This window comes from Peromyscus eremicus, chromosome 8a (assembly GCF_949786415.1).
Source record: "Peromyscus eremicus chromosome 8a, PerEre_H2_v1, whole genome shotgun sequence".
NCBI classification, from domain to species: domain Eukaryota; kingdom Metazoa; phylum Chordata; class Mammalia; order Rodentia; family Cricetidae; genus Peromyscus; species Peromyscus eremicus.
In genome coordinates this window covers 5407701-5434036 of record NC_081423.1, presented here as the reverse complement: position 1 = coordinate 5434036, position 26336 = coordinate 5407701, and the positions used below count along the sequence as shown (strand labels likewise).

Sequence of the window (26336 nt, the reverse complement as noted above, 5' to 3'; positions counted from 1 at the left end):
TGTAGCTTATAAAATGAATTCTGGTCAATCACATTTTGTAATAAAGACAAGCAGGCAACTCTGGTGCACAGTATAAGACTTTCTATGCAACAGCTTTACCAAATCAGAAGACATTGCAGGACCTCTTGAAATCTCCTGACATGCCTTCTTTTCCCTACAAAGAGGACTGAATATAAGTGTCTGAAAAAAAAAAACCAAAAAAACAAAACAAAACAAAACAAAAAAACCTTCATCTGAGTCTTCCATGAGGATATGAGGCAAAACTTGGAAAATCACTCTTCTCTCAGATTTTCCTAATGTGAAATGGGAATCATAATACACCTTATTTCATACAGTTGTGAAGATAAAAAACAAGGTACATGTAAGAATCCCTCATCTTATGAGAGCACACTCATCAAGCTGAGTACTATTTTAGGATTTATCCTTATTAATTCATTCAATACCTATTTATTAACTGGCCACAATATGCAAAGATAAAATGAGCAAGGTCCCCAGAGTTCATCCTAGTCATCACCACCATCATCATCATTGTCGCCCTACCATCACAAGTTGTGGATTATTAGTTGAAGATGTGTTGCATTTGTTTATGCTGTGGAACACTTGTTTAATGATGCAAAGATGTGTTGCATTCTTTTATGTTGCATTTGTTTAAGTCTGTGAAGTTGTGTTTCTCTACCTGTCTAAAATGCCTGATTGGTCTAATAAAAGGCTGAATGGCCAATAGCTAGGCATGAGAGAGAAACAGGCAGGGCTGCCAGGTAAGAAAATAAATAGGAGAAAAAGAGAAAAGAGAGGAGTGAGAAAAAAGGAGAAGGGGAGAGGACACCAGGGGCCAGCTGCCCATCTACACAGCAAGCCATGGAATAAGAAGTAAAGAAATGTATATGGAATAGAGAAAGATAAAATCTCAGAGGCAAAAGGTAGATGGGATAATTTAAGTTAAGAAAAGCTGGCTAGAAACAAGCCAAGCTAAGGCCAGGCATTCATAAATAAGAATAAGTCTCATTGGATTTATTTGGGAGGTGGATGGTGGGCTATAAAGACGGAAAAAAAAACACCTACAATCACAATCACAGTCATCATCATCATCATCATCATCATCATCATCATTATCATCATCATCACAGTTGTCATCACCATGATCATGACCATAATCACCATCCTAACCATCATTATCATCATCATAACAATCATCACCATCATAACCATTGTCATCACCATCATCATCCTCATCTTACTCACTATCATCTTCATCAAATTGTTATTACTAATCACAAAGAACCTGGAAGGGAAGAGACTGGTATGATAGGAGCAGCATCACTTACTCTTGGAGAAGGAAGACTGAGGCTTTTGTCATTAACTGAACAGTGAAAAATTAATCTTGTTTCTTTTGGGCCTCAGTTTCCCCATACATAGATAAAGTACTTTGCAATACTGTTATAAAACCAGTCAAAAACAATTTGTTACAACTAGAAATATATTTTATTATTAACATTAGCCAGATGCTATAAATAATTTATGAAACTAAATTAGAGCAAAGTTATTGTTAGTGCTCACTTGCACTGTGATGTGGTGGTGAATTCATCACACCCACTCTAGCAACTGTGGTGATATTGTACAAGCATCTAGACCCTTCCTTAGGCAAAGTGAAGGAAAATCAATAAACATTATAGAACAGTAGTATCTGCCTGCTCTGATGTCATGCAATCCAATTCCAGATCATTTCATCTTGTCCAATATGTAGGTGTACAGTGAGAAAGACCAGACCCATAAATGTTTAAAATTTTTCCAAGATATCCAAAAGAAAAAGTGTGGGCATAACTTGATGTCCTAAACTTCAGGATTTAGGACTATTTCTACCACAGCATAAAATTTCTGTGGAGGGCAAGTAATGTGGATTGCCTGTGACTAACACCCACACACCCATCTGGACTCAATTTCCCCACTTTTGTCAGGCAGTGAAATTCTCATGGCCTCACACCCACAACTGTCCGTGTGGACATCAACTCATGACTGTCTAGAATAACAGGTAACCAAGCAAAGAACCAGTCACCCCCATGGACTGGTGACATGCTCCACACCTCAGGGAGAACGCTGTCCCAAGCAGGCTGTACAACTTTTAAATGATAATCTGGATAATTTTTAAAATTTCTTCTTTGGCATCTAAGATATTTTAAAGTATGGTAGTTAATATGCAAATATCTAGGAATGTCTAGAGATTTTTCTGTTGTTGAATTCTAACTCATTCCAGTGCATTCGTTGAAATACTTTGAAATTGTCCCTTTCAAACGCATAAAGACTTATAGCCTGAAACATAGTTTTTGTGCTGTTGGGTGGAGGGCTGCCTGTTATGTCAGTTTGGTTCTGATGTCAAGATCATCTGTATGCTTACTAATTTTTCTGCTTGTTGTATCAATTATGAAGACAGTAGTATTAAATCTCCAGCTGTAATTGTGAATTTTAAAATTCTTCTTTCAGTTCTCTCATTATCCCTGTCACTTTTGCCTCATTATTTTGAAGCTCTGCTATTGTATATATACATATTTAGACTGATAATGTCTTCTTGTTACATTGACTCATTTGTCATTATGAAATGACATTCTTTCTCACAGAAAATACTCAAGCTCTGAAATTCACTTAGTTTATTACTAATACAGCTAGTCTAGACTTTTTCATTCATGTTGGTATGTATATTTAAATGTTCAAAGTGTTTACATTTCTTTTATTGTCTGTTATCTCTATATTTACAATGAGTTTCTTATAAGCAGCTTATAATTGGAATCTACTTTCTAATCTAATTTTGTGACCTTTCCCTTTTAAATGAGATGTTTATGCCACTTACATTTAATGGAGTTAGTGAGGTAGTTGATTTTAAATGTACCATCATGATTTTTGTTATTTTGCCCCTTCCACCTGCATTCTCTTTTCAGGTTTTTATAATTACCTTTTGTTTATTTTCTATGATGTTAGCCAAAGATCTGGTTCTTTATAACCTAGCGGCTCCTTTAGAGTCTGTTGTTTCCTATTTATTGGTTATATTACAATTCTCAAGTTACATTTCACTTTATGTACAGCACAAAACCTTTACATAATACTCTTTCTTTTACTTGCAGCTTTTGTGCAGTCGCTACTGTAGACATTTTACTTTTTGCCACATTGTAAATCCCTTGACACAGTTATTATCTTTGTTTAAAAAATCATAACTTTTAGATGGATTAGTTCTTTACAAACACGATATATGGCAGGTTGTTTTCATTTCAAACACTTTTCACTGTGTTACAAGATCCAGCTTCCCGCTTAATATCACTACCCTTCACACTAAGGGTTTTCTGGAATGTTTCTCACAGTTTGGATTTGTTGATGATGAACAACACAGTTATTCTGTATGTTAGAAGCTAATATTGCATTTTCATTTTGGAAAGATATTTTCATCATGGAAAATATTCTAGGTATTTGGAATGTATACTCTGTGGGTAAATTGTCTTGTGCTGTTTAAGTTTGCTGAAAGGGAATTTTTGGAGTGAAGAGGCTTTTCAGAATGCTTATTTCAAGCATTCCCCCAAATGCCTTTTCCCCGGGCCAACTAGAGCTCTTAAGTCTGTGACAAGAAAGGAAGAGAAGAGAAAACCGGCCCTAGAATCAAAACATTGTGTCCTTGACTAGCCAGGAGGAAGCTTTTTCTAACCGTTATTACTACTGTTTTTCTGGTGAGTGTGTATGTGTGTGCATGCCTGTAGTGGGACAAGAAGCCAGGTCAGCCACGAGACGCTCATGGAGAGAAAGCTGATTTTAAATTCCAGCTGATCTCCTTAGTTTCTTCAATCAGTTTCTGCTGGAGGTTGTAAGCACCCAATTCATGATGTCAGCTGCCTGCTACTGTCTATTTTTGGAAGCCTCACCTGAGGGAGCGATTTGATCTGCTCAGGACTCCCAGGAAGGGACTCCAACTGCCTGCTTCAGGGGAGCCTCCCCAGTCCATTTATGCTGCGTGTTTGTAAGCTCTCAATTTGAAGGTACTACCTTTCGTCTGTTTTCTCAATTGGGCTACTCTAGTCATCTCTGATGGATGCTCAGTTTAGGAGATGTTTTGCTATCTGCTGTCCCTCTATCTGCTACTCACGATTGCTTCCTTGCTTCAGCTTGCTATGTGTTTAGTATGCTCACCCACTGAAAATTGAAAGTACAGCTCTCTTAGCTCACTCTCTGGGCTGTAGCTGGTAGTGGTAGCTCGTGGTTGTCATGCTAGCACTCAGCAGACAGACACAGGAGAGCTGAAGGTTTGAAGTCATCCAGGTTGACTCAGTAAGAACTCATCCTAAACAAGCAAGTTCTAGGTTGACACTGATTTTCCCTGTAGGACATCAAAGTCCCCATTATCTTTTGCCTTTTATTGTATCTAGTGAGAAATGTGCTGTTGTGATTTGTGTTTCTGTATATAATGTCATCTTGTCTTGATTAGTATCTTGTCAACTTGACACAAGCTCCAGTTATCTGGTAAGAGAATCCTCCATTGATAAAATGTCTCCATCTGATCATCTATAGGCAAAGTAGTAGTGCATTTTCTTGATTGGATGGTTGATATGGAAAGTCCCAGCCCACTGAGGGTGGTGTGACCCCTTGGGCAGGTGGTCGGGGTAGTACAAGAAATAAGACTGAGGGAGCCACTGAGAGCAACTTTGAGTTTCTACCCTGACTTTCCTCAATGATGGACTTTGATGTGGAAGTATAAGCCAAATAAACTTTCTTCCTCCACAGCAATAGAAAGCAAAATAAGTCACCTTTAGTAGCTTTAAACTCCAGTAACTGATAAGTATTCAACACAGACCTTGAGAAACTAGATTGTAGCATGCCTTCATCATTCTTCTCTCAAGATTCAGAATTTCTTAAACAGTGGATTTATAGTTTTCATCAAATTTGGTGGTGGAGAGGTAAAGAACATTTGAAAGCATGCAGATGTCTAGAGCAGAGGAGCCTTTCCCTGTCTCTGCCCTCTGAGACTGGAATTACAGGCAGGCTGTGATGTCGGCCCAGAATTTTGTGTGGGGTTTGGGGATCTGAGCTCGGACCTCATGCTTGTGTGGCAAGTGCTTTAACTGATGAGGCATCTCCTCAGCCCCTCATCCTCTTCCTGGGGGACTCTGGGACCTTTGCTTCCTTACACTCAGCTTTCTTTCCATGTCACCAAGTCTCCCAGGATTTGCCTGGGTTCCCCATCTTTAGGCTTCAGCCCATAACTCCCTGGGAGTTATGAATGATAACTCACTTACTTACTTCTTATCTCCTTTTACCCAATATCCACTGTCACAAAAATGATCATTTCACTTTTGTCTATTTTGTTTTCTCCAGTCCACTTTGTTTATTATTTCACTTTGGTCAGAAGAATCAGTCAATATTAGTAAAAAGGTGTGTGTGTGTGTGTGTGTGTGTGTGTGTGTGTGTGTGTGTATGTGTGTGTGTGTGTGTGTGTATGTGTGTGTGTATATATGTGTATGTGTGTGTGTGTGTGCGCGCGTGCGCGTGTGCGCGCGCACAACCTCCAGTACTACTCCTCAAGATCCATCTGTATTGCTGTTGGGTTTTGTTGTTTTTGAGACAGTGTCTCCCACTGGCCTGGGGCCTTGACCCCTGCTGTGACAGACCACGCCCTGAAGTGTGAGCCAAAATAAACCCTTTCTCCTGTGAATTGCTTTTGTCAGGGTATTTTATCACAACAGAAAGCTAGTCTCTTAGTTTCAGTGATTGTGGCCCAGAAAACCCCCACCAAGAACTCTGGGTGCCAGTTTTATTGATCTGCTTTGAGAAAGTGGGGGTGCAAGGTTAGGATAACTCTTTAATCGCAGGGAGTCATCTGTGGTCACAGGAAACCAGAGTCCCGCTGTTGCTTTGTGATCTCTCCAGCAGCTCTAGGTGAAAACGTCCCTGCAATGAGATGCTGTTGGTGGAGAGGAAAAGGGCAGAGCCAGGTTGCTGAAGACTCAGTTTCCTAACCGGGGGTAACACTCCCTAGAAGCATGAAAACAGACTTCCCGTGTGAGCTGGGGGGCGGGTAGCACACAGGGTAAATCACATGTCACTGATCATGTGCATGTAAGGTTCAGAGTTGTGATCCCCAGAACTCACAGAAAAAGCCGAGCGGGCATGGTGCCTGCCCATAATTCCAGCACCCGGGAGGTACACAGAGACAATGAATCTTCAGGGCGAGATAGACAGCCAGAGTGGCTGAAATGGAGAGTTCCAGGTTCAGTAAGAGACCTTACTGGGTATGTAAGATCGAGTGCAATCAAGGGAGACACCCACCACCAGCCTCAGGCCTCCACATGCACACATAACGGACACATATGTGAACACAGACACTTACACACATGCAAACCACACATACACACATGCAAAATAAAACAGCATAAAACTTCCTGTCATCACTCATCTTAGTGTCTGCCAGGGATCAGTCATTCTGGTCGTGTTTAGGTAATGATGATCGATACTTAAACAACAATAAAAGTAATATAATAAGTATATTCGTGTGTGTGTGTGTGTGTGTGTGTGTGTGTGTGTGTGTGTGTTCAGATACACATGAGCACAGCACGTGGTAGCTAAGGAACAACCTCAGTGGTCATTCCTCAGCCAGCATCCTATTTTTATTTGTTTTTTTGTTTTGATTGATTGTTTGCTTCTTTTTGAGACAGAGTTCCTCATCGGCCTGGAGCTCATCTGGGAGGCTAGGCTGGCTGGGCAGCAGGTCCCAAGGACTTGCTCTCTCTGGCTCCCCAGCACTGGGATTACAAGTGCACACCATCATGCCTGGCATTTTTTTAAAATGTGGGTTCTGGGGATCAAACTCAGGTCTTCATGCTTCTGAAATAAGCACTGTACATACCGAGCTATCTTACTAGTACATTTTTGAAAAAACAAAATGCTTAAAAAAGCCATAGAGGTACTATGAATGAGGGAAGTTGGTGGGAACTAAGGTCCCCTGGGGAGATCCTTCCCAGATAAGAGTGGCAGCCATTCCAAATTTCCAGTTGACCATCACCAAACAAGGACATAGGATCATTGTCAGCAGCCCTTTGTATGTTTCAAGATGTTACACAATGTCTGCAAAATCTTGGAATTCCTTTTTTTATGTGTATGTGTGTTTTGCCTGCATGTATGTCTGTATACCATGTGCATTTCAGATGCCCATGGAGTACAGAAGAGGGCATCGGATCCCCTGGAACTGGAGTTAGGAATGGTTGTGAACCGCCATGTGGGCACTGGGAATCAAACCTGGGTCTTTTCCAAGAACAGCTAGTGCTCTAAACCACTGAGCCATCTTTCCAGCTCCAGCATTCTTAATCACTGGGACTTATATAAGTACACACACACACACACACACACACACACACACACACACACACACACACAGGGGAGGCGGGGAGAGTGAGAATATAGGTAAGTCTGCAACCTTTGAATATATATATATATATATATATTCCCATGCCTTCCATATGAACCTGTGTGCTTTGGGGGATGTTCAGCCCTGTCCCAGCAACAGATGTTCTGATTCAATTTAACTATGTCTGTCAGCCTTGTCAACGGCTGAGTGAGGGGGCCAGAATTAAACCAGCCAATGAGTAGCACTTTCACAATGTTGTCCCAAAGATGGAAACATCACTGGCCTTGAACGAAAGTTACCTCAGGTATTGTTCGCAGAAAACTTAAAAGTAATAGAAAAAAAATCCAGCTAGAGGAAAAAGTTGACTCTCACCAAAGATCCAGAACCTTGATCACACTGCATGTGAAATCCATACACGTCTGGAATTTCCCTTATGTGAAATAATCCACTATATCGATTGAGTTAAAAGGATATTGCCTAAAGGAGAAAACATTCTAACTCACATCTAAAACTTGAAGGGAATGCGTTAGAACTCACTGGCATATAGGGAAGCAGCCAGTGAGTTCATGGCGGTCTCATTAGGACACATTCACACTCCTATTACATCATCTGTATAGATATATACACTACCTGATGAAATGTGCGGAATGAAGTCTCTGTACCTCCCTCACACATAATGATGCATTAATTAAATTTTTAGAAGTTCTTTTTACTACTAGTGGTAAAAATGTAGAGGAAGTGAGCTCTTCTCAAAGAGCTGTTTGCTACCTTGTGAGAAACTGAGCAGTATGGTTTATTCTTGTGGCTAGCCAAGACTTGACAAAATGAGGTGGCTCTCAGGAACTGTGCTGATTTGGACAACACACCAGACCTCGGCAGATCTGTCAGCTCATTCACCAAACTTCGGGGCTGTGGTAGAAATGTGGCTGGCCTACCCTGCCCACGCATGCAGCCAGTGTCATTGGGCCTGACAGTGAGTCTTCCATTCCTGGGATCCATGCCAGGCTCTGTGTCACCAGGAGCTGGACAAGGGCTCAGAGGCACCTGCAGCAGGCAGCATCCAAGTGACAGCAAGAAGAGGGAGCAGAGAAGCCAGGGACAAGGACAGAGAACCGGTGAGGACACCCAGCCTAGCTCTCTAGCTCCCCCACCTGGCTGGGACAGGGAGGGTCTCCGCCCTGCACGGGAGGAAGCACATGTGTAAACAAAAGGGTTCCAGGATACCCACTCAGGGGCAACCTGCACACTGCCTCTTTGCACTCAGCCACACCTTCCTCCTCTTTCCATAGCAAGGATATTTAATGTGGCCGCTTCATGGAGTGTCAATTGCTTTCCAAATCACTTCCACAATGAAACAAATCCAGAGATTGTTTCCCTTTCCGGAACTATCGCCTCATCCCTCTCCAATTCCACAGCCTCTCACCTCCTCATCAATCCAGATCAAGCACGTGGCTTGCCATCTGCATCCTCGCTCAGGCTCAGTACAATATGGGATTGACTGCCTATGACTCAAAGGACTCACTGCTAGAAGAGCAGTCCGATAGTTCACCACCTGGGACGTTTTACTTCCTCCAAGTACTGATTAAAATTCCTGGTGTGATTCTGCTAGGTTGTGGTAAGCCAGATATATCATCAGTGGCCACAGTTAAGACATCTTTGAAAGGGTCACAGTACCTGCCTCAATGTGGAGCACCTAGTAGATGTTACAAATACCCACCAGGCTCCAGGACAGCGTCGGACATGAAGCCAGCATACCCACAAGAACAGGCACAGCTGGAAGCCACAGTCTACCACTGTCTCTCCTTCTCTTCGCACTAATTAATATTCAGGCTCCTCTCAACTTGAACCCGCATCCTCCTATTTCTCATTTCCCCCTAGGCGACTGTATTAGTTGTTTTCTCATTGTTCTGAACAAATACCTAAGAAGTAGCCACTTACTGGGGGAAAGGTTATTTTGTCTTACAGTTTAAGGACACAGTCCACTGTGGTGGGAAGGAGAGGCTGCAGAAACAGACAGCTGGTCACACAGTACATAGTCAGGAGGCAGAAAGCAGGCAGGAAATAGGGCCAGGCTTTTAAACCTTAAGGTGTACCTCCAGTGACTCACTTCCTCCAGCAAGGCTCCGCCTCCTGCAGGTCTACAACCTCCCCAGACAGCACCACCAGCTGGAGACAGAGTGTATAAGCACCTGAGTTTACAGGAACATTTCTCACTCAAAATACCACAGCAATCTCACTCAATTTGGGGACTGTAAGGGCCACCAATAATCTCAAACCCTGTGCATTGTATCTTTGGTGTGAGTTGAGACACTCCTTTTGAATTGCCTACTTGAGATTTTCACTTGAATCTTTCAAAAGTATATTCAATTCAGCATTTCTGAAATGTACACTATCTCTGATTCCTACCTACCCAATGCTTCTTTTCCGTGTTTAGTAAAAGATGTAACCATCCACCAAGCTGCACGGGTCTAAAAAAGTGGTTACTGTCTCTTTTCATAACGTCATTGTTCATCAGGCCTCGTTAACGTGGTACCCAGCATGCACTAGGTGAGTCACTTCCTTTTGAAAGCAGAGCTACAACTCCCACTAAGTCGCCACCTCTGCCATCGCCTCCTAGCTGGTCTCTGTGCTTACACATTGAGACCTCCCACTCCCGATATGCACTCTGCCAGAAGGCCCAGAGTAATGAAGGCAGTACTTTTATTTACTTTATCTTCTCACTGAGCTGAGTCACAGCAAGCAATCACTATATATTACTAACTGACCAGGTTTCAGAATGATAGTGTCTCCAGTACTTCTCCCTGAAGGAAAAGGATCCATATGTCTTTTTTTTTTTTTCTAAGTGTGCAGGTTCCAAGACTTAACATCTGGCCTTAGGCGAATTTGAACAGTATCTGTGCTCCTGTGTGACCCGCCCCCAACAACAACCCAAACCACCTTCCCTTCAAGGTAAAGTCACAGGCAACGGCTGCTTCTTCTGAGTTGCCAACATCAAGTTTCCACCATTTGTCGAGCTATTCACTGGGTGCCAATTGGAAATGATTGACTGGCATTGCGGGGTTGGCATACGGTGCTTTTGACTTCCAGCCAAGAAAGAGAAGGCTGGGTTCCAGGAAAGATGGCACAAAGAGCGACAGAGCTGAAACAAGACTGTTGACTGAGCTCCAGGGCTGGGTACCCAGAGCACTCAACCCGCCCCTCCTGGGTCCAGCAAGACAACCAAGGGAGACAAGATCAAGAAGCGGTACCCTGTAGAGTGCCCACTGTGTCCTGAGTGCTTGGCTGAGACGTTCATGTGCATGTCGTCGTCGTCACTACCATCCTCCAGTACTCTGGGTCATGTCATGTTTGCGGATAAGGAAATGGAGAAGTTAAGCCACTTGTTCAAGAGAGGCAGGGTCACGGGGCCAGCACTGTTTAGATCCACACTCTGCCTTTAGAGCCTGGTGCGGAATACCTTGTCTCAGCTTGGCACCCACCCCTGTGTTCATTACATCTGTCCCTTGAAGACTTACTAGGCCACTTTCCCCATTCCTGAGTTGAGGGTCCCCATCATCAGAAACATAGCACAGGCCCACGGGATAGCTTGTTCTCTGGAGTGGCTAGCTCACTAAGAAATGTTTGTGCAGGTAATGCTGATCCCACTGATAAATATTTGCAAAGAGTTATCACATTCGCCCAGGGAAGCTTGACTGCAGTCAAGCTCAGAGAATTAACGGAGCAGGCTCTTTCATTGGCATTTGAAAAGAAACCAACAGCGAGAGTTCTGATTATCAAATAAAAACACACCAAGCAGGTTTAGTGCAGTCTCCCAGTGGCCATTAAACCCTAAACCTTTCTTTCCTCTGCTTCCTTGGGAGACAAAGCTGAAGGGGGAGTGTCAGTGTTCCTGGATACTGGTTAGACTCGCTTTCTCTCAGCTGCCTGCCTTTCCCTGTCCTGGCAGGGAAACTGAGTGCTGCTGATTCAGCAGAAGCCTGACCTGCAGTTGAGGTCATAGATGGCAAGCCGAGTACCAAGGAAAGTCAGTTAAGTTTCTTTCAAATACTAATCTACAAAACCAGGAGGGAATGTTTCTCCCATTCCTTTGTGCTAAAGATGTACTTGAGTGATTTCAATGCGAATTCCTCACATTCCTGCAACTAAAATAGTAGCCACAGGACATAAGTTGTATGGCAGTCATTAACAAATAAAATTGGAGGCTGGAAAGATGGCTGAGTAGTTTAAAGTGCTTCCTGTTCTTGCACAGGACCCAAGTTCAGTTCCCAGCACCTATATCAGACAGCTCCACTCATGTGCTCCTGCACTCATGTGCTCCTGCACTCATGTGCACATACACTCTTGTGCTCCTGCACTCATGTGCACCTACACTCATGTACTCCTGCACTCATGTGCACCTGCACTCATGTGCTCATACACTCTTGTGCTCCTGCACTCATGTGCACATACACTCATGTGCACCTACACTCATGTGCACCTACACTCATGTGCACCTACACTCATGTGCTCATATTCCCACACAGACACAAACACAGGCACAAGATGAAAAGACAAAATAAATCCTAAAATGATGAAATTCGGATAAACAGACAGCTGTTTCCCTCACCTCTGCCTTGTGCATAGCTTGCAGCATGACCAGTGGAAATTACAGGGTGGGTGAGATGAGAACGGATGACATGATGGGTACTGGAGAAAGTCTCGGGCTTGTCAGGAGCCACAGTAAGTGTTTTGCATGTAAATGTTCATTTAATTCTGCTAAAAGCAAAAAGATATAAATGGATAGTGCTCTGTACACACACACACACACACACACACACACACACACACACAGAGAGAGACAGACAGACAGACAGAGAGAGACAGAGAGACAGATAGAGAGAGACAGAGACAGAGAGACAGACAGAGACAGAGACAGAGAGAATGTGTGTAGATGTGTGTGAAAAAGAAAGAGATGATAAAAAGACAGAGGGGGCCTGGCCAACTTCAGGAGAAAAGCCAGTGTTCAAAGGGTAAATTACATTGGTAGATTCACAATAAGTTCAAAGTCAAGCCCTCTACATACCTAACACAACCACAACTCCTTCTCCACCCCCCAGACACACTTCTGAAATAAATCTATGACAAGATTTGGTCTGAAAAACACTCATCTCCTGTTTCCCTGAGTCCAAAAGGTGTCCCCTCCCAACGTGTGAGCATGGCCACATACACACACTCATGCACAGGTAGACACACGTGCACACTCACAGCAGATGTAACTCTCTCCAGCCCACAAAACCACAGTCCAGGTGTGGTAGGGAGTTCACCTGGGCCCACACTTGTGGCCTGAGAGACAACACAGACAACACAGGGGCTAGGGGCAGAACTTGAGTCATCAACAGAACAAACTAAAAACTATCAAAAAGAAGCCTGGAAACCGACCACAGGGCACTTCGTCATTGGACCCTGCTGTCTTTTTGAAGAGCTGCACTCACTCCAGGAATGCCCTCCCCCACACCTCTGCTCTAGCCAGCTGGACTCTGCCTTGCTCCACTTCGAGCACCTTGCAGAAGACCAAAGGTAGAATCAGTCCTCTCTGGCCCCACAGTCGTGTGCTGGGCTGTGGGTCTCTCCCTCCACAGAGAACTGGTGCTAGCATGCCAAAGGCTCACACTGCTTTGTGTGGTGTGAACACCGGTTTTGTGGGCTGTGGTAAGCAGATTCATCTGCTCTGTGCACAGTTTTATTTCTTTGTGTGTCATCAGTCCAGGCTGAGGATCTCAGAAATGCTCGGGGCTAGAAGGATGGCAGCTTTCAGAGTTCTTCGGATGTGGAGACATTTGTGTAGACATAATGCAGTGTCTCAGGCACAGGACCCACGTTCTAAACCCTGGAGTCATCCTTCCTTTTCTCTCCTTCTTTTCCTTCCTTCCTTCCTTCCTTCCTTCCTCCCTTCCTTTCTCCCTTCCTTTCTTCCTTCCTTCCTTCCATCATTCCTTTCTTTCCCAGGGAGACCCAGGGGAGCCTCAAACTCACGATGTAGCCAAAGATAACCTTGAACTCCTGATTCCCTTGCCTCTACCTCCCAAGTGCTGAGATTATAGGTGTGCACTACCACCAACCAAAGTTTCCCTGGAAACTGAAACCCAGGCTTTCCTACACGCTAAGCACACTCTACCAACTAAGCTCTAGCCCAAGCCCCATTTATGTTCCTTAAACACAAGGCCTGAAAAAAACTGTATCCTTTTAGTGACCCCAAGAGATTCAGTGAGGAATTTTCCACTTGTGGCATCTTACCTGCACTTAAAGTTTTAAATTTTGGAGCATTTAAGATTTTGTATTTTCATACTAGGGCTGCTCAACTTATGACAGCATCCATTTATAATCTGCTTGTCCATGTGCAGGCACTGGTCAAACAGTCACATGCCTTCCTCATCTCCATAGGACTTCCAAGAGAGTAAGTAGATGTGGAAGAGTTGAGAGGCTCTCCCAGAGCCTTAGGTCTGGAGATACACACATCAGGGGCTCAAGCCACAGCAGCCCAGACTCCAGGGAACCCACCCCTAACTGGGCTGCCTCCCTGGCTGCTCCCGAATGGGACAGAGCTTGGCATCGAACTGGGATGAAGAGCCTGGGATCCACACCAGGAAACAGGTCATGGTTTGCCCTCACATTCTGGGAGTTACGTGTGCTGTGCTCTATGCTTGGTGAAGGAGCAGATGTTTAATAACTTTGCGGCAGCAGCAAGGAAGAGGTTGCATAACGTGGCTGAGCTATTTTTGAACTTTGGAAAATGCTGACTGCTCTTTTCAAAGTATCTTCTATAAAACCAGAAATATTAAAAGATGGAGACATTTCCCCTTCTCTACACCCCACCATTTGAAAGCATGAGGGCAGAGACGAGTCTATGGTAAGATCAGAAACACTCTATGCCCTGCAAGCTGCCCCTTGCACACCGTGGGTGACAGTGCATCACTCCAGTACCTCAACTGCAGGAACTCTAAGATAATAATCAATGAACTTGGGAGCCATAGAGTCAAACACCTGATAGCCCCAAGAAGATCTCAGTTGGCCAAAGCTGCTCTTAATGAGCCATCCTGAGAAGCAAGTATGGATTCAGCTGAAACTGTCTCCATCTTCCCTTCTACACAGTAGAAGTAAGGAGAGCTATCTGTTCTCAAGATGCTTTGCAAATTAAGGCTTTATCCAGCTGAAAATTTAATAATAATAAAAAAAACTAAAGTAAGAAACCTCTAACTCAAGAGTCTCCAGTCCCACTGAGCAAGCTCATGTACCCAGTTCAGCCTTATCTGCTCACTGCCTTCAGATACCCAGAGCCTGTCCTTATCTGCAACCTAAATGCCCATCACCCAGGCATCGTTAGATAAACAGTGAAGCATGGGTGTGGTAGAACACAGAAACAGCAGCTGAGATGAATGCACTGGAATGACATTATCTTCACAGTGATCTTGAAAATACAAGGTTAAAGCCAAGCAGACTGGAATGCATTCGATGTGTCTAGGATGCATTGAAAAGAGCTGTGGATTGGGCATGTGGTTGCACAGGTATAGTTAGTGAAAATATACAAGTACACGTACAGATTGCATATGTACTGGATTCACTGTAGGGATTCTCTCCCCTTGAAAGATTGAAAAGGGAAGCAGCAGCAGGACTTCTACACTGCCACTAATGTGCTGTTGGTTAAAGCATTCAAACAAACGTGACATGCCATCCTCATTCTGTGTTGAGTATTGGCTGAGTACATCATCATATTCTCTACCACTCACTGTCTTTTTCAGTATAAAAAAAAAAAAAAAAAAAGAATTCTTGAGCCAGCAAGATGGTGCAGTGGGGAAGGAGTCTTGCTGCTAAGCCTGAAGGCCTGAGTTCAATCCCTGGGACCCGTGTAAAGGAAGGAGAGAGCCAACTCCCAGAAAGCTGTCTCCTGACCTGTACATGCACACAATGGTGCATACACACACACACACACACACACACACACACACACACACACACACACTAAACAAATGTAAAAAGTGAATTCTTGGGGACAAATTTCTCCTCTTTTCATCAGACTGCATGGTCTTTGGAGACAGAAGCCACTTCTTAACTTCACTGTGTATTCCAGGAGCCCTCACAGGATTTTCTAGGTGTGAGCAATGACAGCTGAGAGCCAGAAGGATATAGGGCCCTCAGTTCTTCTCAGTTACTTCCTTTGGGGTGTAACAAGGGCAACCCAGCAGGGCTCCACTCTTTCCTTGCTGAGGTGCCTGTGAGGAGCACTGTAGGGAAGAGGAGTGTGGCAAGGAGAGAAGGATGGAGCCACTGGGAGCCACTACCCGGCCTCACAGTCACCGCCACCACCCGCGTGTGGATGGCGAGCCGTTTCTCTCCAGGGGCAGTGGGTACCACACTACTGTGCCTGGTGTGTTTCTTCTCTGGGGTGGAGATGCCATTGACGAAGCGGATACATCTAAAGGAGCCAGTACAGCCACACTTCACAGCCTCGGGGTTTGTTGTTTTCGCTCCTTAAAGAATGGAATCTAGGGTGGTCCCTGGAAAGGAATCTGAATGTCTTGGCAATTATCCCGCTCAAATTCCTTTTCCTATATATATTACATTTCAATTGCCTTACAATTGAGTTATGTTTCCCACAAAATAATAGATTTCTAAGTCTGCCAGCTGCAGGGCACATCTTATTAAAGTGAATGTGAATTCATTAGCTCAGCCCTTGTCTTAGGCTGGCAGCAAGCCTGACTTCCTAAGAAACTCCCATGTCCACACTGAGTTATCCGAGTTCTTTCCTGATACGTGGATGATTATTTAGCATGCTAAATGAGGCTATCTAGAAATAGGATGGGGGCCATTGTCAAAGGAGCTTGGTTTCGTAATTCAACAATCCATTTTTCTCAGGTGTACGTTAGTTATGAAGAAGTACATCGTGGGCTAGGAAGATGGCTCAGTAGGTTAAAGTACTTGTCTCACAATTTTGAGCACTTACATTCAATTTCCCAGAACACACATAAAAGGACACAATGTGAGGATCTCTCATCCCACTGAAAGATGGAGGATGGAGCCAGGACTGTGCACAAAAGCTTTTAGGCCATCTATCCCGGCACCACAGTGGGAAAATAATGAGATACTGTCTCAAACAAGGTGGAGGTGATGACTGACAGCTGACATTGTGCTCTGACTCCCCAAATGCAGGCATGGCATGTGCATACCGATACAGACACACACACACCCCTCTGGTCCTGTTTCAGAGGTAAACTCTGGAAGGTAGCAGATTCAAACTCACAGTCTTCCAGAGATGTTTTAGAATGGCAGTACTCTGCAGGCAGCCAACAGGGCCCGTTGACTACAATCTTGGATGGTGCCACACTTATTGATAACTCTGATTCTTATTGAATGGTCAGCAGGTATCAGCACATAAGAAACATCACTTCTCACATATCATATCCCCTCTTTTCATATTCATTACAACCCCCCACAACCTTGATTTTCAAAGAACAGCCCCCATAGCAGCAATATCATCACCATCTAGGAACTTGTTAGAATATCAATTCTATGATCTCACTCCAGACCTACTAATACAATAAAAATTCCAAGTGCAGACCCAGAACCTTACCAAGCCCTTCCAGATGTCTCAATACATGCTAACATTTGAAAATAACCAACATAGAAAGCAGGGGACATTATTACCACTTTATGACAAGCACTTGAGACCCAGAAAGGTAAAGTGATTGCCTATGTCCTGTAGAATGTGAAGGAGACAGGACTTTCTTTCTTTCTTTTTTGTTTTTTTTTGGGGGGGGAGGGGGGCGGTTGTTTGTTTGTTTTATTTTGTTTTGTTTTTTCAAGACAGGGTTTCTCTGTGTAGTTTTGGTGCCTGTCCTGGGTCTCGCTCTGTAGACCAGGCTGTCCTCGAGCTCACAGAGATCCGCTTGGCTCTGCCTCCCAAGTGCTGGGATTAAAGGCGTGCACTACTGCCACCTGGCAGGAGACAGGATTTGAACATGAACAGCATCACTTCCCAGCCTAGTCTTTAATCACAGTACCACACTGCTCATTATATGAGGAATGCAGCAGCACGTATTACATCATCAAACATCAGGCAAAAACATGCAGAATGGGTGTCTGAATAATAATTCTAAATCTTAGCAGCTGAGCCATGATGATGGGCCACAAAGAATAATGACACTTCCCAGAAACATAAAATTTAACTCAAATGCCCACCATGATGGGTCAATTAAATAAATTATGCTACAGGCATATGGCAAAATGGAATGTAGCTTTAAGAGTGATGATTGCCAAGATCTCCAATGACCTACAAAGATTCTTGCTATATAAGAAGAAAAGAAATTCAGACTCAGCCGGAGACCAGGAGCATCAGTGTGGACAATTTTCCCAAATCAGGCCAAGCTGCTGAGGATGTGAGATATCATATGATTCCACAAACTCTCGTGTGAATATAAATTGGTGCCATTGTTTTGTAGAGTAGTTTGACAATGGATACTTAAAGATGCCCACGTTGATCCCCAAGTCCTACTTCTTAGAACAAGTTCTAGACAATCAGTTGCACACAGGCAAAAAGAGATAGCAGAACCTCTAATGGGAAAAAAAAACATTTGGGAAAAAAACCTGAATTCTCATGAATGTAAAGAGTGAATAAATAAATCATGGTGTATGACTATGGAAGAATGTGGCATGGATATTACAAAGAGTCTACCTGACATATAAATAGATAATAGATAGATAGATAGATAGATAGATAGATAGATAGATAGATGGATGGATGGATGGATGGATGGATGGATGGATGGATAGATAGATAGATAGATAGATAGATAGATAGATAGATAGATAGATAGATAGATGGATGGATAAGATAGATAGATAGATAGATAGATAGATAGATAGATAGATAGATAGATAGATAGATAGATAGATAGATAGATGGATGGATGGATGGATGGATGGATGGATGGATGGATGGATGGATGGATAGATAGATAGATAGATAGATAGATAGATAGATAGATAGATAGATAGATAGATAGATAGATAGATGGATGGATAAGATAGATAGATAGATAGATAGATAGATAGATAGATAGATAGATGATGGATGGATGGATGGATGGATGGATAAGTGGATGGATAGATAGATAGATAGATAGATAGATAGATAGATAGATAGATAGATAGATAGATGGATGGATGGATGGATAGATAGATAGATAGATAGATAGATAGATAGATAGATAGATAGAAAGATTGATGTGAGAAAGGGAGGAAGAGAAAGAGAAAGAGAAAGAAGGGAATTCTCAAGTGGACGTTTCCAAGGTATGTTTTGAGTAAAGAAAACAAAAGCAAGATGCAGAAAGCCACTAAAATATATTATTATTAGCTAGGTATTACAGCATTACTTGTAAACTCAACACTCTGGAGTTTACAGAAGAGTTGTAAGATGGAGGCCAGCCTGGGCTACATAGCAAGTTCCAAAATAGCCGTGGCTATATAATAAAATTCTGCTCCAAAAAATAGCATTATGTTACTTATTATTTTTAAAGTGTGATGGGAAGAGAGGAAAATAGAAATGAGCATAAAATCAAAACAAACTTCCTCCAAGTAAATATATACATTCTGTGTGTCAAGTCTATACTTTCATCAATGACTGTGAACCCAAACATTTATAAGCAACAAAATTCTGACCCATCTTTGGGAGACAACAAAAGAGCCCTTTCTTACTGGTGCAGAGTGTGATGAGGGGTCTCTGGCTTCTCTGCCTGCCCATAGCAGCTGGTCTTGGCCTCAGGGATGTAGGAGAATTTCTCCAACATGGAAGATGCGGCAGTGGTTAGGATCCCAAGACCATCCCTCACTCTCGCCTCCAGGCTGTAGTCCCAGTCATCGTAGGAGACTGAAATGAGTCCTGATGGGAACTCTTTGGGGATGAGCTCTGTGTTCCCAGAGACCAAACTGGGGACAATCCAGAAGAAGTCATAGCCGGTGAGGCCGAGCGAGCGAGCCTCACTCAAGATGAGGACAGCCTCATCTTTGGAACAGTATAGTAAGATGACAGAAGAATGGATCTTCTTCAGCTGGACCTGTGTCTTGGCATCCTCGAAGGAAGTGTCCAGTGTGATCACGTTCTGCATGTCCCAGCCCACAAAGCTGTTGTCCACTGTTGTCTTGATGAAGCTGATGAAGTCCCTGTAGCCAGGGAAGATGGTGGTCACCAGGGAGAAGACATGCCAGTCATAATCCTGCATGATCTTCAGCATAACCGTGGCTTGCTGCTGGATGGACGCTCCAAACTGGAAGAATGTGGACGTCGGATCCTGCCAACAGATAAGAAGACAGAAAAGCAGGGGGTGAGGCCAGAGGCTGTGCAGTGTGGTCTGTCTCTGTAGACTTAGAGATGCCCTTTTCCCAAAACCAGAGAAAAACATCAACTCATACTAAACACTTCTGAAGAACTTGGGGCATGACTCGGTTGGTAAAAGCTTGTCATGTAATCACGAGTACCTGTGTTTGATCCCCAGAAACCACATTAAAAAAGAGAGACAGGTGGATTCCTGGAGCCAAGCTGATACGGCAAGTTACAAACCAGTAAAAGACTGTTTAAAAGCGAAGTAGACAGCTCCTGAGGAACAATACCTAAGGCTGTCATTTAGTTTCCACATGCATACACACATTGGCACACACATGTACACATTGATCACACACATGCACACATACATATACACAAATAATAAAAATAAGCACTGCTGATCTGTGCTGGGCTCTGGAACATGCACAGAAAACGCAGACTTGAAGAATTCACACTCAGAAGCCTGTGGCTAGCACAAGGACGCATATTTACTATTTCGTTCATCATCATCCACTCTAATTTCCCTCTAGATGCCCTTTCCCCACCCATTTCCATCCACATCATTCCAATAATACAATTTGGTCTAGTCCTCAGGGTCATGTCATGAAAATGAAGTCTACAGACACAAAGGAGCATCAGGAAGTACAGGAAGGTGCACTAGAGCACAGTTGGAGCTCCTGGACTCTGACATACCGGAAGCCGGTTACCCCCAGAGCACCAGCTAAAGGAGCCACTCAGTTCCCCTGTTCACATGAGCTGGTGCAAGTAGGGCTTCTGTAGCTTCAACCTAAGATTCTCATGTAGTACAGTACAGACAATAATCCGTGTGACCATCTACCCACTTGATCGGCCAACATTTACAGAACACTTTGCTATGTGCTTTAGACCTTGGGAAATCATGACTAGCAGGACAGTCACATCTGGATCTCTGCTGTCACAGATGTAAGGTGAACTTGGGAAAGAGCAGCTGCTGTGAACGGGAGACTGAGAGAGACCTGTGGAACTGTAGAAGAATTAAGGCAAGGGAGAGGGGAAACAGGTAAGCATGTTGTGGGGTGTAGTTTTTTTAGTATAATAGATAAATGCACTCTGCTGTATGAAGTAAAAAGGATGAAATTCTATTGAAAAGCTTAGGCACTATTCTGATAAAGCCCTGGTAACTTGTATTGGGCTAAGGGGCCACTATGATCCTAACAGCTTCACAAGTAAATATATGATCATGAGAACAAAACTTCACTTGGCCAAGCAGGTGATTACAGGGTTGTCAAATGTATAATCCCCCCACACTCCTCAACTCATTAGTTCCCACAGTGGTCTTATGACATTGGTGCTATTGGCAGGGAGACCTATGATTAAAGTGTCATACAGCAACCAAGTATCCAAGCCTAGGTAGGTCCAAGAATGCCTCATACCAGTCTCCCCTCCCATCTGCAGCCACAGCCCTCTGGGGATCATTTAAAACAAGTACATGGTGAATGTGTAAGCCACGTTGCTCTAGATAATGTGCTACAGAAATGACAACTCAGGAAGTGGAGCTCATAGCTCAGCTGGTGAAGTGTTTGCCTTGCAAGTGTGAGGACCAGAACACATGGTTTTTGTTTGTTTGTTTGTTTTTGTTTTAAAGCTGAGCATGCGCATGCACCTGTAATCCCAGTGCTGGGGAGATGGAGACAGGGCATTCCTGGGGCTCATTGGTCAGTCAGCTCAACCTACTTGGTCTCTCAAAATCCAAGGTAAAATGGCTCCTGGGGAACAAGGCTAAGGTTTCCCTCTGACTGCTATATGCATGTGTACATATGCATACCTGCACATACATATGCCCACCACTTGAACATAAAACAAATGCCAGCTCAACAAAAATATGCCTCTGTGTTACCACAAGACAGGATCTGACCAAGGCTAGGGTATATTATTTCTTCCAGAAACTGAAAGAATTGCCAAGGTGATCTTACCCTATTACAACCACATTTTCATTTAGCACTTTTTATTTTCTGTGTAATCCCACCTCAATTCAGCAGTGTTACTTATGGGGACTGCATTGTGTGTACACTCGTGTGTGTGTGTGTGTGTGTGTGTGTGTGTGTGTGTGTGTAGTGGTTCCATGATTCCAGTCATGTCTTTCAGAGAAATACTTTGTAACTATGAATGTCAACTTTTTCCATTCCATTTTCTTGATCTCAGTGGCCAACAAGCTACAGTTCTTGGAAACACTGCTCTTTCTGGAAGGCATGGGTTTGGTGGATTACTTAGTGCAGCATGGCCTGAAGACAGAGAGAAGTGGAAATAAATAAATGGTTTCTGGGCTTCTTCCAGCATTACAGTTCTATGAATTTTACCTAATTAAATCAATTAAAATGGGTAACAGATTTAAAGACTTGGGGAAATTATCCTTTTCCCTACTGTAGCATTTGGAGGAATCCAATATTCTTGAATTGATGGATTTTTTTTTCAATCACATCTTGACAAGACTGTGAGCTCTTCAAGGGCAGAGAAGCTGTTGTACTCATCACTCTGTCCCCATGGTTGGCAGTAGGCTTGGCCCATGACACATCAGTGAGTGGAGAACAAGGATATGCATGAGTGTGGAATTGAAGTCCCAGAAGAATGTCCTTGGGTTACACAGAATGCTCCAAGGGGATAATTCAGTGTCTGAGATTGTGTGCTTTGTGGATCCTGAATGTCACATCCAAAGTCAGACCTTTAACATCACCACCCACTCCTACACACTCCACAAAATCACTTCTCTGACCAAAGCCCCAAATACATACATATTTGTGAGCATGTACATCTTTGTATATATGCATGCCTTTTTGTGTTCATGTGTGTGGAGGCCAGAGGACAAACTTGGATGTCAATCCTCAGGTACTATCTACCTTATTTTTTTTCTAACAGTTATTTGTAATGGGTTAGTGGGTGGGTGCGTGGAGGTCATAGTGCATGTGTGAAGTTCAGGGACAACTTGTGGTATCCATTTCTCTCTTTCTACCATGTGAGTCCCAGGGATAGAACACAAGTCATGAGGCTTGAGAGCAAACACCTCTATTCCTGAGCCGTTTTGCCAGCCCCTTGTTTGGCTTTTTTGGACAAGGTCTCTCACTGACTTGAGACCTGCCAATGGGGAAAATCATGCTAGCCAGTGAGCCCCAGGAATCCACCTGTGACTGCCTCCCCATGGATGTGGTTACAAGTGTGTACTATCATATCCAACTTTTCCTCTTTTAGGTTCTGGGAGACTGAACTTAGTTCTTTATGCTTTCAAGGAAAGATCTTTAATAATAGATATCACTCCAGCCCATACACACAAAAATTTAGTGTGCACTTTATTGATAGGAAGAGGAACGTAGAAAACTTATATGCTTCATAAGCTGTCTCAGATCTTCACTGAGTAACCAAAAAGACAAGAACATATAGAATCTAGCAGATGACACAGAAGTCTGAAAGCAACTATAGTAGTCAGCCCCCCACACCATTGGGTGCTTCCTAAGATGGGACCAAAGTGTTGCAAACTGAGTTACCAAAGACATGCATTAATTTCCAGTGGGCACTGAAACATCTGAGGATGCTGCCACCAGAGCCACACTGTGACTGCAGAAGACAGCTGCACTGCATCCATGAGGAATAGAGGAAGTGTTCAACATGATGCAAAGAGGGCCCAAGAGGGAATGCACTAGAGTCCTTGATGCTGTGTGCAGCTTTAAACAGTCATTTACACACTGCAGAAGAGGGGACACGGGAGGGGAAGAACACAAGAGCCAGGAGACAGGGTGAAGGGCCGCAAACACCATTCTCTACATTCAGTCCAGTCCTCGAAATCATTAATTCCTGATTGCAGTTACAACAGCTGGAGTTACCTGCACTGCACCCATACAAGACTGAACCTATCAACAATCAGTAAAGGAAAGGGGGAGGGTTTATGGGGACCTCTCCTTCACTCTGAGCTAGTGGCTATTGATGGATTCTGGGAGGGGAAAAACCACTGTCTTTAGTTGTGTACCCAATATTGAGGCAACTAGAGTCAAAACCCATGATCACAAAGATGACCCTAGTCTTGAATATTAGAGAGAGGTTTGTGGGAAGCGGGGGAAGGTGGACAGGATGGTAGGGAGGTGGGGTGAGAGTGGTTAGCATGTATGGCATACATGTGTGAAATTGTTAAATAAGTAAGTCTTTGAGACAACCCACATATGCACACATTTTCGAACAACTAGAGGTGGGGACCGACATGCTAGATGTGGCTGGAGTTGGGGCTCCCGAAGGTTCCTTGCTCCATGTGCAGTGAATTGTAGCATCACCAGGCTGCCTGTGAGATGCTCTATGTACAGAAGAGAGCTGTAGTCGGGTACAGTCTTGCCTCGTATTCTCTAGATGGAAGAGCGTGTGCCTTCAATGTGACCTTCAGGGAGAAAGATAATCACACACAGCAGTTCAGCAGCCCAGAGCCAGTGCAGCACAGTCAACCTGTGAAAAGATCCGTGCAAAACACTGGCCTGGCCATCCTTCCTCTCCATCTTAGACACTTCAGCATGAGCTGATCTTCTGATGATCCTCCATTTTCGTTAGGACCTTAAAGGCGCTCCAGAGTTTGTGTGTTGAAGGCTTACTGCCAAACACAGTAGTGCTCAGAGTCAGGACCTTCAGGAGACAACTAGGCTTGCATAGCTCTGACATCATGGGTAGATTTATCCATGAGAGCTGTTGGAAGGTGCTGGAAACTGCAGGAGGGGTCTAACTGTAGGATGCAAGTCACTGGGAACACACCCTTCAAGGGTATATTTTGTCTCTGGTCCATGCCCCCCTCTCTGCTCTCTCTCTCTTCCAGGAGGTGAGCTGCTTTGTTCCACCCATACTCCCTGTTATGATATTCTTTCTGCCTCAACTCAGGAGCAGAAACAATGGAGGCAAGTGACCAGGGGTTAAAAACTCTAAACCATGAATCCTGCTTCCTCTTATGTATTTGGTCACGGCAACAGGAAGCTGATCTCCACACTCCCATTCACACCCTACTCCAATAGATGGAGCACAGTGCACACCTGGGGTCAGACTGCTCTGTTACAGACTTAATTGTATGCCCTTGGGGAAAGTTCCTCATCAGCATAATAGGTATAAAGATAACTAAAGGGGCTGGAGAGATGGTTCAGTGTGGAATTGCTTGCCGTGCAAGTATAAGGACATGAGTTCAAATCCCTAGAGCCCACACCAAGCCAAGCACATTAGTACACACTGTAATCTCAGTGGTTCTCTAGTGAGGTGGGAGATGGAGGAGACAGGAGGATCCCTGGAATTTGAGGGCTAGCTAGCCTGGTTTGTGCATTGGAGAACTACATGTTGTCCTCTGTCTAGAATGGTGGAAGGCAAAGGTTAACACCTGAGGTTATTCTCTGAGTCCATACCCACTGGGGCATGTGTGTGCTCCCACTCACACATACAAGTATGTCACATATTAGACACATACACAAATACACATATGCATGCACATTATCTATACATAGAGAGGCGGGAATCATAGTTAACATGCAAAAGTGCTTACTGGGGAGTTGTACTGCTCATTACATTCTCGTGCCTGTCAGCTAATGCCAATCTAAACGTTCTACAGAAAGCTTACCCTTCACCCCCATGAACAGCCTGGCCCTAGGGGGGACACTAGTGAACCAGGGCTAAGCCCAGAGGGGCAGAGATTCTCCCAGGATGGCAAGTGATCCACTCCTGTGCTTTGCCATTGGGGTATAAGAATTAAGTGACCCCACCCTCACCCCATGCCATGTTGGCCAGATACCAAGTATTCAGCAAATGAGGTTTACCCAGGGATCAGGATCTATTGTTATGTCTCAGCAAGAGATTGTGTAACCCCGAAGTGCTCTGGCCTTGGAGCACCTCATCAGCTCAAACTGTTCACATTTCCAATGCAGGGCAGTCAACAATGGTCCCTGTACCTCCTTAGGTACAACTCCAGCATGCCTCTTTGTGTGTACCAGTCAGTTTCCAAGTTAGTATACTGTGGGTTCTGGGACATTTCAGACCCAAGTTCAAATCCTGACCCTGTGATAAGTAACCACGTCACTCCAGGCAAGCACTTAATCTTCCTGGGTTTGAGTTTCTTTGTATACTAACTGGGTGTAATTAACACAATTCCATAGGTGAAGAAGGAGATGAACTGAGAAGAGTCTGAGGTTTGTTTCTCCTTGCCTCCAACAGTCTGGGACTTCCTCTTCACTGTCTGTCCTGTGGACTACATGACAACTGCCAGAACCCTGGGGGTCTCTATCCTAGCTCATAAACTGGGGTATCCAGACCCATTAGTATATTGCAAACCAGCCCATGCTCTCTGAATTAGGAGGCTTCATAAAGAGTAGGACAGGGATGGTCAGACCGTTCTATAGTGAGAAAGCAACACCAACACCCTTCACGGGCTCACTTATCCACAACTCTGTTGATTGACACTTAGACTGACTCCATAGTGTGGCTATTAGGATTCATGCAATAATAGACATGGATGAGAAGGTGTCTCTGTTCTGTGCTGACCTGGAGACCATGGGTGTATTCCTAATAATCTGCACGATGTTTCATTTCTGTTTGGTACATTAAGCTCCACCGAGGGTTAGGCTTGCAGGCCTG

General features: G+C 43.9%; 1 protein-coding gene across 2 annotated transcripts in view; it reads right to left on the bottom strand.

Moving 5' to 3' along the window:
- Grin2a (glutamate ionotropic receptor NMDA type subunit 2A) overlaps positions 1-26336 on the bottom strand; it is a 422636-nt gene that overhangs the window by 171568 nt on the left and 224732 nt on the right. For both annotated transcript variants that reach the window (XM_059270019.1, XM_059270020.1), the window contains exon 2: positions 19100-19692. In XM_059270019.1, the coding sequence (XP_059126002.1) occupies positions 19100-19692 (593 nt within the window). The remainder of the gene's footprint in view (positions 1-19099; positions 19693-26336) is intronic.